The 13,885-nt window shown below is 39.4% G+C and overlaps 1 protein-coding gene across 2 annotated transcripts in view; it reads right to left on the bottom strand.

The window, feature by feature from the left end:
• LOC145682086 (uncharacterized) overlaps nt 1-13,885 on the bottom strand; it is a 62,908-nt gene that overhangs the window by 24,378 nt on the left and 24,645 nt on the right. The window contains exons 2-3 of one of the 2 annotated variants that reach the window (XM_081753681.1): nt 10,745-10,879; nt 7,504-7,621 (exon numbers count right to left, since the gene is read on the bottom strand). In XM_081753681.1, coding sequence (XP_081609807.1) covers nt 7,504-7,621; nt 10,745-10,879 — 253 coding nt within the window. The remainder of the gene's footprint in view (nt 1-7,503; nt 7,622-10,744; nt 10,880-13,885) is intronic. The other variant, XM_081753682.1, reaches the window with a different exon arrangement.

A 13,885-nucleotide genomic window follows, 5' to 3' on the forward strand; every position in this document is an offset into this window, starting at 1 on the left:
CCTAGTTAACAGAAACGATCGCGAACCCGAGTGATCGCGAGCCCAATTAAGAGAAATGAGCGCGAGCCCAGTTCAGAGAAGTGATCGCGAGCCCGAGTGAGCACGAGCCCAGTTGGAAGAAGTGACCGCGAACTCAAGTAAGCGCAAGCCCAGTTGAGGGAAGTGAGCACGAGTCCGAGGTAGTGCAAGCTCAGTTGAGAGAAGTGAACGTGAGCCCGAGCGACCGCGAGTTAAATTGAGTGCGAGCCCGCGCTCACTTCATACTCACGTGGACTCATTTGCTTTAGAGTCCAAAAAAGGAAACTTATTCCATGTACAGGATTGCAAAGGAAGAATGAAACAACTTTACAAAAAGAAAAAGCACATTCTTGAGGTCTGAGCTGTCATTTCTTTGTCCAGAGGACTTCAAACACCTTTCGATAGATAACCGACTTTTTCATGGTTATTATGAAAGGATGGTATATGTTTGAGGCAGGTATTTGTTTTTGTTGTTTTAGTAACAACTTCAATGACCCAAGCTTTTAATTTTTTTTGTGAGATCATAGAGTAAGGAAACTACTTGACCTTGCGAAGTAGGAAATTTATTTACTAGCAACTAATGAAGCTGTGCGTTCATAGAAAAGTCGAGCGAAATAATTATGTATTATTTAATTATAGCTTCTTTAAATTCCAATAAACAAAAACTCACCGATAGCAAACATAAGCTCCCTTGTGGGACTTGTAATAAAATTCACCGAATATTGAAATTCAGGTGTTAGTTACTTCCTAAGCAGAAAATGGAGCTACTATCTTATATGACTTATCTATCAGGAATAAAAAAAATAATAAGGACGTTGCGGAGTTGCGTTGTATTAAACATTGGCAGACCTTGAGGAACTTGTAATAAAATGCCCTGGATATTAAAATCTAGCTTTTGACTACAATTACAAATAGGCCAAATAACTCGGTAGAAATAGGAGCTACTAATGTCATATAGCAGTTATCAGATACCAGAATAAAATAGGGATGTTGCAAGTTTAATGTGTGAAGCATAGGCGACAGTAAGCCTAATTTTGGCCCTCGAAATTTTCGAACCAAATTTTTGTTATAAGTCTGACAATTCACCAACTGCATTAAAATAATTTCATGATTAGGCATGAATACTTACATAATAGAATTTGCTTGCTAACAGGACTTTTTTTTTTACGAAATCATCATACTCAGATATATTTAGGCCTTGCTTCTTTGTGCTGCCGTCGTGCTTGCAGACCAACACTCAAACAAATATCTTTCTTATTTACTAACACTAAGTTTTTCTTGGTTCATAAGTTGTTTTGATCTAACAAATTGTAAGTAAATAAGAAAGAGATTTATTTGATGAGTATTGGTCTGCAAGTGTGATGACAGCCTTAAGACTTGAACTCTGCAACACTCTTAATATTTTATTCTGATGTCTGATAACTCCTATATGGCGTTAGTCATATAGCCTATTTTCTATTGAGGAACTAGGCCTACTAGTAGTCAAAGCCCAGATTTAAATTCAGGAGTATTTTATTTCAAGTTCCTTAAAGTCCGCCCACGTTTAATACATTAAACCCTGCACCATCCTTATTATTTTATTTTTATATCTGACAACTGATATATAGCATTAATAGCTCTATTTTCTACTGAATTAGGCCTACTGCTAGTCAAAGTCTAGATTTTAATACCTCTTTATACCCATCATACGTTTTTCTAAAGCGAAATGAAATATACCTCAGGTACTTTCAGGCATAGCAAAAGAAGAAGAAGAAGAAGAAGAAGGTCTTTCCCCAAATCGTTTTCCGATATTTCTGTGCTGCAAAATTTCTTGCACCGGAAGTTTCAGCATAGGCGAGGGAGTTGGATTGCTTTCTTCAGTTTGTCCAAATCCGTTTTCAATTTATATTTTAACACTCAAAATCTACTTCATATTAATATTCTAAGTTTAGTTTTCATTTTTGGCATATTTTCCGTTTGCCATTTTTCCATTGCTTACTTCTATTTATTTTATTCAGGTTTATTTTCCTTTGCAATTAAATTAATTAACATATAAATGTAGTAAGTTATCATTATTGTACCGGTATTCTTTATTGCATTAATTATCTTATAACACAATTATATTATTAGTGGTGAGCTTATGTCCGCTTTTGCATTAACATAGGTGAGCTTATGTCCGCGACATTTAAAGAAGATCGCAAACGATATGCAGGAAAAATTCTTCTCTCTTCCTACTTGACAAATGTTATATTGCTTTGCTTGGTGAATCCGTTTCTTTCAACATTCAGAAAATCAACTTAAACTATTGCTTTTGCAAAACTCCTCTTTGTTTTAATCTCCAAACGGAAACATGACGGCAGAAAGTTTCGGAAAGTGTTGCTATTCTCACTGCTAGTTTCTCATTTTAGATAGTGTATATTTACAACGAAGGCGGTGCACGTGCATCGGTTCACCCTTAAATCCGGCCCTGTACATATATGTATGTTATATACGTCCATTTGTAGGAGATCCTGACCGCCCATATTGTTTCATACGGAAAGTACGTACACATGGAACATTTACAGAAAGTATTATAAAACAAGCGTTTTAACTTGTACGTTTGCAGCCCAAAAACTACAAGATTTACAAATGTAACATACGATTTTACGTACGCCATGTACACTTTTTCTTCAGTGTAAGGTTTTGAAGTGTGGTCTCGGATACATAGCTATTATCTTCAGAGCACGACAATGAATGAGCCTCGAGGCTTGGCAATACAATAAAACTTGAAAGAGAAGGTGTACTTTTAACATAAAGTACCTGAGATTTACTAATTTTGTTGTACTTACTAATTCATGCAGTCCTGAGCACAAAATTATCATCGGCCAAGGTCGATTTCCGCTTCACTGACTCGGGGTTGGATAGTTGGTTTCTTAACAATGGGGATGAGACGGGGGGAGGGTTAACATTCTTCAGAGCACTAACACTTTCACTTTGAATGCCTTGGTGACAGGGGTTCAGAAGGTGTATACTGGATTGTGGACCACACAATGGTTTAATACTTGCATTATCACATTCACAATCAGTATATCATACTGTAATTTGGACATCTTCGTTACGCTGACTAAACGATAAAAAAATAACCTATAATTTATTCCTAGTAAAAATCATTGGACAACAGTATTATAAGCCCTCCCACTGGTCTAGTGGCTAGCACGTGTGACTTTGATGATCGATTTCCTGTGGGAAAGTATTGAACGACAGTGGTTCAGATTCCACGTTAAAACTATAAGTCCATGTCTCATATAGCCTTGCTGATGAAAGGGGACGGTGAAAGATTATCAATTAATCAATCAACAGTATTTCAAATTTCAGCTGCATAAACAACCTATGACTTGTAGGACTAGTTCATTTTGTTAAAGCAGCTGTTTTAACGAAGTTTAGTATTAAGATGTCAGGTATTTCTATGAGTATTTTGTAACTAAATGATAGCTCTATCCACGTAGATTCTGCAAACAGAAACAATGAAAATCGGTATAAAAGTGACTCACATTATTTTAACAAAGATCGATTTAGATAATAGTTTGGGATGCCGCAAAAATAGGAAAAGTTACAAAACTCCAATTAATTGTAACAACTCCATCAGGGGTTGAAATTGGAGGGGGCATACGCCATTAATCAGCCCATTAAGATGTACAAGCTCGCGAGCATGGCTCTTGCGCTCAACTGGGCTAGGGCTCAATAATTGAGCCCGAGCCTCAATGAAATAAGTCAGTGCGAGCCCAACTCAGAGAAGTGAGCCCGAGTGCAAGTGAGCTCGAGCCCCAATGAAATACGTGAGCGCGAGCCCAACTGAGGGAACTGAGCCCGAGCGCGAGCGCAGTCGAGAAAAGAGAGCGTGAGCCCAAGTGAGCGAGAGTCCGAGTGAGTGCGAGCTGAGTTAAGAGAACTAAGCGCAAGCGCGAGTCAGCGCGAGCCCGGGCGAGTGCAAGCCTAGTGGAGAGAAGTGAGTGCGAGCCCGAGTGAGTGCGAGATCAGATAAGGTCAGTGAGTGAGAGCGCCAGTGAGCGCGAGCTCAGTTGGGAGAAGTGATTGCGAGCGCTAGTGTTCGCGAGTCCACTTAAGACAAGTGAGCGCGAGCCCAGTCAAGAGAGATGAGCGCGAGCCCGAGTGAGAGCAAGCCCAGTTAAGATTAGTGAGTGCGAGCGCGAGTGAGTGCGAGTCCAGTTGAGAGAAGTGATCGCGAGCGCTAGTGATCGCGAGTCCAGTTGAGACTGGCGAGCGCGAGCCCGAGTGAGTACGATCCCAGTCCAGAGAGATGAGCGCGAAAATGGCCACCTCTGCTAATTACAGCTAAAAGGCGCTTCGGCATTGAGTGCACCAAATGTCGAGTATCTTCGACTGTTATAGAAGCCCATTCCTCTTCAAGTGCAGCTTGTGAAGAACGTTTACTTGTAATGCCACGTTTGCGGAGTTTCTTTCCAACTAAATGCTATAAACTCCATCGGATTAAGGCCAGGTGATTGAGGAGGAGTGGCCAGTTGCTATGGCACATTGTATAGTAACCAGAGCTTTGCATGTGTGCTATGTGTTTGGGATCATTGTCCTGTTGAAATATAAAGTGGTCTTGCAAAGCGCATTTGATCAACATTAGGACGTAGATTTTCTTCAAGATGTCAATGTACACATGCTGGTCTATAATACCGTCGATAATTGTCAACTTCCCCATTCCCGAAGCGCTCATGCACCTCCAAACTAGCGCTCCTTTACCTCAATGCTTGACGGTTTGCCACAGATTTTTCAGGTCCATCTCTGTATTCGGCTTCCGCCACACTATTTGTCTACCGTCGGAACCAAACACATTAAATTTACTATTGTCTGAGAATATCACTTTTTCCCCAGAAAGCCACACCTTTATTTAAGTAAGCTTTTTTGCAAATCGGAGCCGCTTCTTCCTATTCATCCCAGAAAAAAATCTTTCGAGCAACATGCCCATTGTTTCCTTGTTTGTTGTATGTACGACTCACAATGCTTTCCGAAACTAACATACATGATTTGGTTGCTTCTTCCATCATCTGCGGAGCACTGATTCTTGGGTTCTTCTTAATTTCATTCAGCAGCATTCACATCTTCCAAAGATCTTCCATGGACGTCCACTTCGCGGCATGTTTTTAACTGTGTTTGTTTCGCAGTATCGATCCATGATTGACTGCACGGTCGAACGTGGTCTTCTGATAATCTCTTGAATCTTCCGTAAGGATTTGCAGGCAATGGTAGGTTGTTATGAAGCCTCATAACTAGAGCCCGGAAGTTGAGGAAAAATCCTCTCTTTTACGAGTGCCAGAGGGTGAGGCTTAACATAATTTATGTTCATTTTGGGTCCTTGTAGGACAGAAAATGGTGAATTTTATTTGTCCTTTTTTGCCTGTTTCGGCGTTTTTTACTTTATTAGACTCTTTTAAAAGCTTTTCATAGGTCTTAACGTTCGTTTTTGCACTTCATCTTTCGACAATAAATTTATTGGCTATTAACTCGAATCACCACCACCTCTTAAATATATTTCCTTTAATAAAGAAAATTCAAAATATAAGACATTCCTCCACGAGTTGACTGATAAGACTAGATCTGCAACAATCACAAGCCAGATAACGAGGAGTAACAATGTCCTCCAGCAAGGGAGGTAAGGGTGGGGAAGTTTTCTTATTTTAGTTTGTACTTCAGTTTGTGGAAGAAGGACAGACCTTTAACCTACGAGAAGCTTGTATTTCTTGAGCATGATATTCATTAAATATGTAATTCTAATTAAATTGGGTCTTATTTTTACGTCTTTTTGCCGAGTTTTTAGGTTCTCTTTTTAAAAAATGATACTTTTAGGTCTTTTTATAAGTCCTTTTTATGCAATTTTTAGGTCTTCAACTTCCGAACCCTACTCATAACCATTTTGCTTTCTGCATCTTCGCTGTCTCCGTCCCTTTTTGACCCATTACGTCTTCCGTCTTGAATCACTCTTTGAACTTGAATGATATTTCGCTGGCCTGTGGTCATGTTTAGCTTTGCAAACCGCCAGAGGGCGTTCTATGTGAAAACAACTCGAGCAGCTGGACGTCTTTGTCTTTAGTTTTAGCGCACGAATACTTTTGACACGTTAAAACCATGTTCATTTTTGTTTCCTTTGCCATAATTCGTCTATGTTTTCGCATTCCCGGAACGTTTGTTTTGTAAATAATAAAGAAATTAATGAAGAATGCAGTACCCTTTGTTTCAATGTTCTATCTTCAACAAATACGGAACTACAGGCATTTAATCATAGCTTGCAGTCGGTGTATGAATACTTCACTGTATGTTATTACCACCGTTACCTCTAATACTTATAACCACTATTACTAACTACTTTCACTACCATTCAGGGGTGAAAGTAGATATGAAAAGTGTATATGCCATCACATCATTTCCCGTACCTCTCTTTACCCATTGTAAATTTTAGGAAGTGGAGAGAACGCCATAGATATTTTCGGAAGTGGGAGAACGACGTCCCACCGCGTTTCCTTTCACTTTTACGGCTGCTACCATTACTATTAAGGAAACGTATACTGTATCAAACTAAATGAAAGTAACACAAAACTTTATTTATTATAGACTATCTTTCTATTGATATATTTGTGCTATTTCTAGCGTTACGTCTAACTCTTATAACCACTATTAATAACTACTTACACTAGAATTACTATGAACTAAACGTATACTGTATCAAAACAAATTAAAATGACACAAAATATGTAGCGAAGGAAATGCCTAAGATTTATTGAATTTGTACCTATGTTTGTAGCTATCGTCTTCCCAAACTTCACAGCTATGTGCAGGAATTTTTTTTGAGCCTGATTAACATCGTACTAAGCATTTGATTAACGGTTTAACGTCGTAATAAGCATTTGATTAACAGTTGATTATAATTTACATATTGAGGAACAGTTTAATTATCCACAATCATGGGAGCCAGTAGGGTGCAGGAACCTGACCCCTGGCTCACGAAAATGTATACGTAATATAGCAAAGCACGTATATTAAATACCAGACGTAAAATAGCAACCATGGAGATGGGCCCCACCGAAAAAAATTTCTTCCGGCTCCCCTGTCCACAACTGATGCCTTTTTCTATAGAGGCAAGCTAGGACCTATCAATAGGATTGTCCAAACACATTAGTAGAACACAAAGAGAAAATATTAAACACTTTTTTCTCATAATTTATTTGGACAATCCTCCGGAAAGGCCGTTGCTTGTATCTTCCGATAAAAGTCATGAATAATATTAGAATAGGGAATGTATAATCATGCATTAGAGAAATCCTAGTTTAACGTTAACCACATGTAAAATTATTTCTGAATATAGTCTTTAAGTCTTCTAACAAACCTGAATCTGAAATAAGGTTATGTACTGTTGAAAACATTCGAAATGGCTAATTTTCCCCCTTTATAAATCGAAAAGATGGAATTATATATATATATATATTAAATTAAGATAAAACTTACCAGGCGCCGTAACATATACAATCCCAGAAGGCGTGACATTCTCAGGTAAACCTAGTACGTTGAAATCTTTTGCTTTCAAAATTATGCTCTTTCTTTCTTTCTCATCATTCAGAGTGACCTAAAATTAGAGTACTAATTACAATATTAGTTTTACATTTCAACATGTTTATTGCTATTATTATTTCTAGAGCTAGGTTTGAACTTAGGAAAGTTGTTTTGTGTTTGAAATGTTCTCACACGGCCTCACACTGGAACGGCTTGCAGCCTTTGTATTATTGAAAGGACATTTCCACTGGTTCCCTACATTCTTGACCGGTAAGTACCATGGTCGATATGGGTATATAGAGAACTAGTAGACTCCGTAGATCACGAATACGTTGGTTTCGATTGTCGCAAAGTAAGGTATGTTTGAACAAGAGTCGAAAAAGCGATCGACGGTCCTGACAGTTTGTAGTCACTTCTAGGGTCATCGTGCGCCACCGGAGAGGATTCCAGTGGAGATCTTTGGGTCTATCCTCATCTTCTGACTCTGGTGCGTAATTCCATACCACATATTTCCCATGAAAGCACAGACATCCACCAGGATCCTCACAAGAGGTGACGAAAACCAGCCCAGAAGCACGTATTGTTTACTTGTGGGGGCGCGTATCTCCGGTAACCGACAGGCCTCTCGGGCAACGTGGCTATGAGGAGAAAGTGTAGACAGTTTCCGAATATGCAAATCGCTATGTCGCATTTAAAGTTGTTCCAGTGCCGGAGCTCATAACGTCCAGAAACCGCTGATCGCTCTCAACTATTTCGAGCCAAGCGTCAGCTGAGCTTGGATTTTATGTGTGTGGTGTGTTTGTGCGTGTGTGTGTGTGTGTGTGTGTGTGTGTGTGTGTGCGAGTGTGTGTGTGTGTGAGTGAGGGAATAAATTGAAGTCTCCTGCATAACACACTACTGCTAGATATCACAACTAAGCTCAGGAATGGGTTACTAGTAGAACCAAACGAAGCTCAGATGACACATGGAACGAAATAGCCGAGAGCGATAAGCAGTGTCTGGCCGTTTTGAGCTCCGGCACTAGAACAACTTCAAATGTGACACCAGGGTTTACATATTCGGAAACTAGCGTATCTTCCACAATGCCCGAGGAGCCCGTCGGTCACCGGAGATACACGACCCACAAATAAACAATCCGTGCTTCAGAGCCCGTTCTCGTAATTTCTTGTGAGGATCCTGCTGGATGTCTGTAGTTTCATGGGTAGTGTGTGGCATATAATTCCGCAGCAGATTCAGGAGATGAGGATATACCCAGAGATCTCAAACGGAAGCCTCTCCGTGGCGCACGGTGACCCGAGAAGTGACTACAAACTGTCGGCACCGTTGATTGGTTTTCCGACTCCTGTTCGAACACACCTCACGTTGTGACTCGAAACCAACGAATTTGTGACCAACAGAGCCTGCCGGTTCTCTACATATCCATATCGAGCCTGGTACTCACCGCTTAAGAAAGTAGGAGTCAATAATGCATTGGGTGGAGATGTCCTTTACGTTCACAATGGATTTTAGAATGTATTATAATTTCATTTAAAATGCAGTAATTTCAATTATGCAGTGTCGTAGTTATTAGCAACCGAATTGGCAGAGGAAATTGCAGGTGTTACATTTGGGAACACTTTTCATTTTTCGCTGTTATAGGATCCTAGATGCTCGTGGACATACACAGATTTAGTATATTGACACTGTACAAGCAACAGTCAATTTGATTACAAGGTGAGTTAATGGCAATATTCGAGTGAACGCAGTGTCCATGTGCTGGTAGTAATCCCCTAACTAGAAATAAAATAAAATTAAATTTCTGGCTTAATGTCCAACGTTTCTAATCCGAGGCTAAGGGTCACGATGCTGATAACCAACGAAATGGTGCAATGAAGGAAGTAAGAGGAAACAGGAGAACCTGATAAAATTTACGCACAATCTATTTAAAACCTTGGCGCGAGTTAGGATCGAACCTGGGACAACATTGTCAATTTATCACAAAGTGAATGGATTGTTTTACATACATATGAATAATGTATGAAACATGCAAATTAATTTTGTAACAGAACAAAATTAATAATATTAATTTTATGAGTGTGTATAATACTTTGTGTACTCATAGAACTGCACACCTTCAGATGGCAATTTTTGTTAGCTGGTGACAACTTATGTAACACTATAGAGTCCAACTTTTTCATCTTATCCATTCTTGTTAGCAGGTTGCAACTTATGTGGGACCAACGAGTCCAGCTTTTTCATCTTATCGATTCTTCTTAGCTAGTGACAATTATGTAGCACTAACGAGTCCAACTTTTTCATCTTATCGATTCTTGTTAGCCGGTGACAACTTATGTAGCACTAACAAGTCCAACTTTTTCATCTTATCGATTCTTGTTAGCTGGTGACAATTATGTAGCACTAACGAGTCCAACTTTTCATCTTATCGATTCTTGTTAGCCGGTGACAACTTATTTAGCACCAACTAGTCCAACTTTTTCATCTTATTGGTTCTTGTTAGCCGGTGACAACTTCATGTAACACCAAAGAGTCCAACTTTTTCATCTTATCGATTCTTGTTAGCCGGTGACAACTTATGTAGCACTAACCAGTCCAAAGTTTTTAGCTTATTGATCATAGTTGTTAGCCGGTGACAACTTGTGTAGCACTAACGTGTCCAACGTTTTCACCGCCGCCGAACGACAGTCGTAAGCTATATAAGTAACTCGTCTGCAATGGCACGAACGCTTTTCCGAGAGTCTGGTTTTATGCTATTTCTGAGGAGGTACGCCGAATATGATGTAGGTCGGTGCCCAGGAGTCTCATTTCAAAAGCTGTTATCGGGAACGAAATTTGGCAAACCAAAGGCCAATAGTTTGTTCATTCGATATTCCTAGATTGAACGCATTATTAATGTTTCTTTGCTTGCTGTAGTGGCCTAGTTTGAATTCGTATAAAGTGCGCGAAAAGTCACTGGCAGTTGTGCGTTGTCCATGGCGCACTTATAATGACCTCTTCAACAACCCAGTGCCTCCTGATTGTAAAAGGTCGTTTCCATTTTTCTTCCTTGCTTGCCCGTAGTGTTATCGCCGAGGGACATCATCTTACATACGTGAAGGGCTTAGAAGACCTTAGATACCGAAGATCCTGAAATAAAGTTCTTAATCCTAGAATTTGACTGGTTTTGCTAGTTTTAACTATTTACATATATGGTACATACTTTAAATTCTGAAGGGAATTTATTCTTCCAAAGTTTCAACAACTTCTGAGGCATCAACCAGTATTTGTCCTTCGTTTCCGGCGTCACCATTTCACCAATCTTTCCAATAACTTTGTACACTCTCCCTACATCTGTCTGAAAAAATAGAATTAATTTTATAAGTTACGAAAATTGTGAAAGCTCTTGCTCCCAATGATGACTTGCAATAGAAAGTTCATAAAATGTTACTGAGAATATGAATGAAGATAAAATGGAATAAGAGTTTCTATCATTAAGCTCTGCGATGAAAATTCCAATACCGAATTCACATGAGTATACAGAAATTGGCACAATTTCAGATTGATGCAACTCCTATAACCTTGATAAATCAATACGTGCTACAGTCAGTCGAATGAAACAAGCATTGGATGTGTTCTTGGAAAATCGACTACCATGTTACTTCTATGCGAGTCCACAAGAGATTTGTGCTTTTTCTGGAAGACTGTGATGAATAAGATGCCAACTAACTACATCACAGGTATATTTGAAAGGAGTCATGTCAGGCGAGCGAGCATACCAGGAAGCTAGCGATACCCATTGTTCGTCGAAGACTTGCGCATTCCGAGATACATGTGATCGGGCCTCGTAATGCTGAAATTGTCGTCCGGAGTTCTTTGAATGAAAGGCCTCTAGAATTCCTCAGAAGCAGCAATCATTATACGGTTGCTCATTATAAGGTTCATCACTGACAATCCAAGATTGTTTGTTGTAGCACCCCATAATTTCATACATCCTATTCGTCAGTTATGACTCTTGACACTGCACATTGGCAAATTGCACGGACTAGGGTAGCGTCGCTCATGTATGTGTTACCATTGTATGACAGGTTGAAGCACGAGTCGTTCGGGAACTTAACCCGCTGCCATTTAGCATTCTAGTGTAGCTAGAAGCGTTTGTAGCTCTTGGTTCAACTGCAATGATATGTGTGCTGCCAGTCGAGTGTTCAACAGACCTGTTGAGCTTTTGTTTTCGGTCCCGTTACCTTGTTGCAGCATCGATCTAGCTGTGTAGTCGATCAGGGGGCATTAGACAGCCTGTCTTCTCATTGGATCCTTACACTGCTGCATTCACTGTCCGGTTCTCTGTATCCAGTAATTCCACACATGGAACACTATCGTGAAGGTTTGACAATTTTTACTGTACAAGAATTCTGATTCATGTAGCCAGAGCGTACAGATGCAGGTCATTGGAACACATCATTTTTTATATTGCGCCTTTTAACTCGACGGAGCATAGTAAGGCCCACCCCCGGTCATTTGCCCATTACCTAAGTGCTAAGTAAACCGCCCGGTCTTGGTGATTTCCGTTTACAGAACCGATGGCACTGCTGAGAGCTCACTCAATCCAGGCGTTGCCGTTTTCGCGAACAGCAATGTATTACTTGTTCCTATGTGTCCTATTATAATATTAATAACTTGCGCTAAACTATTTTTGACCTCTACTCAAATCATTTATATATTCCACTGAATACGTTCACCCACATTTCTTCAGAAAATTTGTTGCCGCAGAAGAGTCATTTCCTTTGCTCATTAGGTGATGGAGATGTGTTGTGTTCCTCCTCAACAAAATCCTCGAATTCTACAGAATCTGTGGGAACGGATTTTCGTCTACCTCCAAACTGGTATACACCTCCCTCCTAATGCCATTTTTAAATTTTTGTGTATATAGTCTAATGCAGGCAATTTTCCATAAGGGCGCGAATAACTGAGCGGCTTGGGGGAAGACAATGCCAGGCGCCACTTCCAGTGAAATTGAGTTATTAGATGGAATGGGGTGAGAATGGATCACAGAACAGTACGAATACCACTATTTATATTTTGAGCCTAACAATGAAAAAACAGTAATTTGTCATTGCAAGTTGATTTATTGTTTTTCGAAATATTCTGTTTCATGATCAATATACTTTTGCATTCGTTCGAACCATTTGTCAAAGCAATTTTTATAATCTTCTTGAGACAACTCCATAATATGGTTTTTGAACGCATCAACAGCTCCTTCCGCCGACGAAAATCGTTGTCCACGCAATTTATTCTTGACATTCGGGAACAAGAAGAAGTTATTGAGTACCAAATCAGGGCTGTACGGCGGATGACCCATCAATTCAATTTTTTGAGTGTTCAAATAGTCGGTTGTTAGACGAGATATGTGGGAGCTCGCATTGTCTTGATGAAGAATGATCCGACTGCGCTTGTTTGTTTGGCACAATGTGGGGCCGCGGTGGCTCAGTGGTAGAGCGTTCACCTCTGGTGTATGGGGTCCTTGCTTCGATCCCTTCTCGTGCCAAGTGAGCTTTGTGGTGGACGAATACTGTGTGTGTGGGCTTTCTCAGAGTTCTGCCGTTTCTTCTCACTTTCTTCATTCCATCATTTCATTCACTTCTCATCATCACCGTCTCCTTTAGCCTACATGGCATAACCATGGGATGTAAAACTGAAATATTTCTTTTCAATTAGAATAGAATATGTTATGTTTATCGATTTTCTAATAAATTGGAAGCAAATTAAATACATCATCTATGCTTTGCAACTAGATATCCAATAATTTCTGTAAATAAAATAATTCAGACTCAATATTTAAAAAAAATACAAAATGAAATCAGACAATTCAAATCACACCTATAATTAATTTTGGAGAACCATTTAATACCAGCCAGAGCTATAACTAACATGAATACATCTAGAAAACGTGAACTGAAAAGGTACTTACATAGAAAAGGTGGAGCTGACTACTATATCGAAGTTTAGAAGATGAGAATAAGAATATTTTGTTTCCACACGACTCTCTTTTTAATATTTGTTATGAGTTTTCTAAGAATACATTCACCTCTCACGTATCTAAGATTGAGTTAAGATTGAGTGACCAGTGTATTTTGAAGAAGTTGAAAAGACAATGTACGAGACCAAAGGTACTTACATAGAAAAGGTGGAGCTGACTACTATATCGAAGTTTAGAAGATGAGAATAAGAATATTTTGTTTCCACACGACTCTCTTTTTAATATTTGTTATGAGTTTTCTAAGAATACATTCACCTCTCACGTATCTAAGATTGAGTTAAGATTGAGTGACCAGTGTATTTTGAAGAAGTTGAAAAGACAATGTAC

This window comes from Thermobia domestica, chromosome 3 (genome assembly GCF_964235325.1).
Source record: "Thermobia domestica chromosome 3, izTheDome1.hap1.1, whole genome shotgun sequence".
In the NCBI taxonomy this organism is placed as follows: Eukaryota; Metazoa; Arthropoda; class Insecta; order Zygentoma; family Lepismatidae; genus Thermobia; species Thermobia domestica.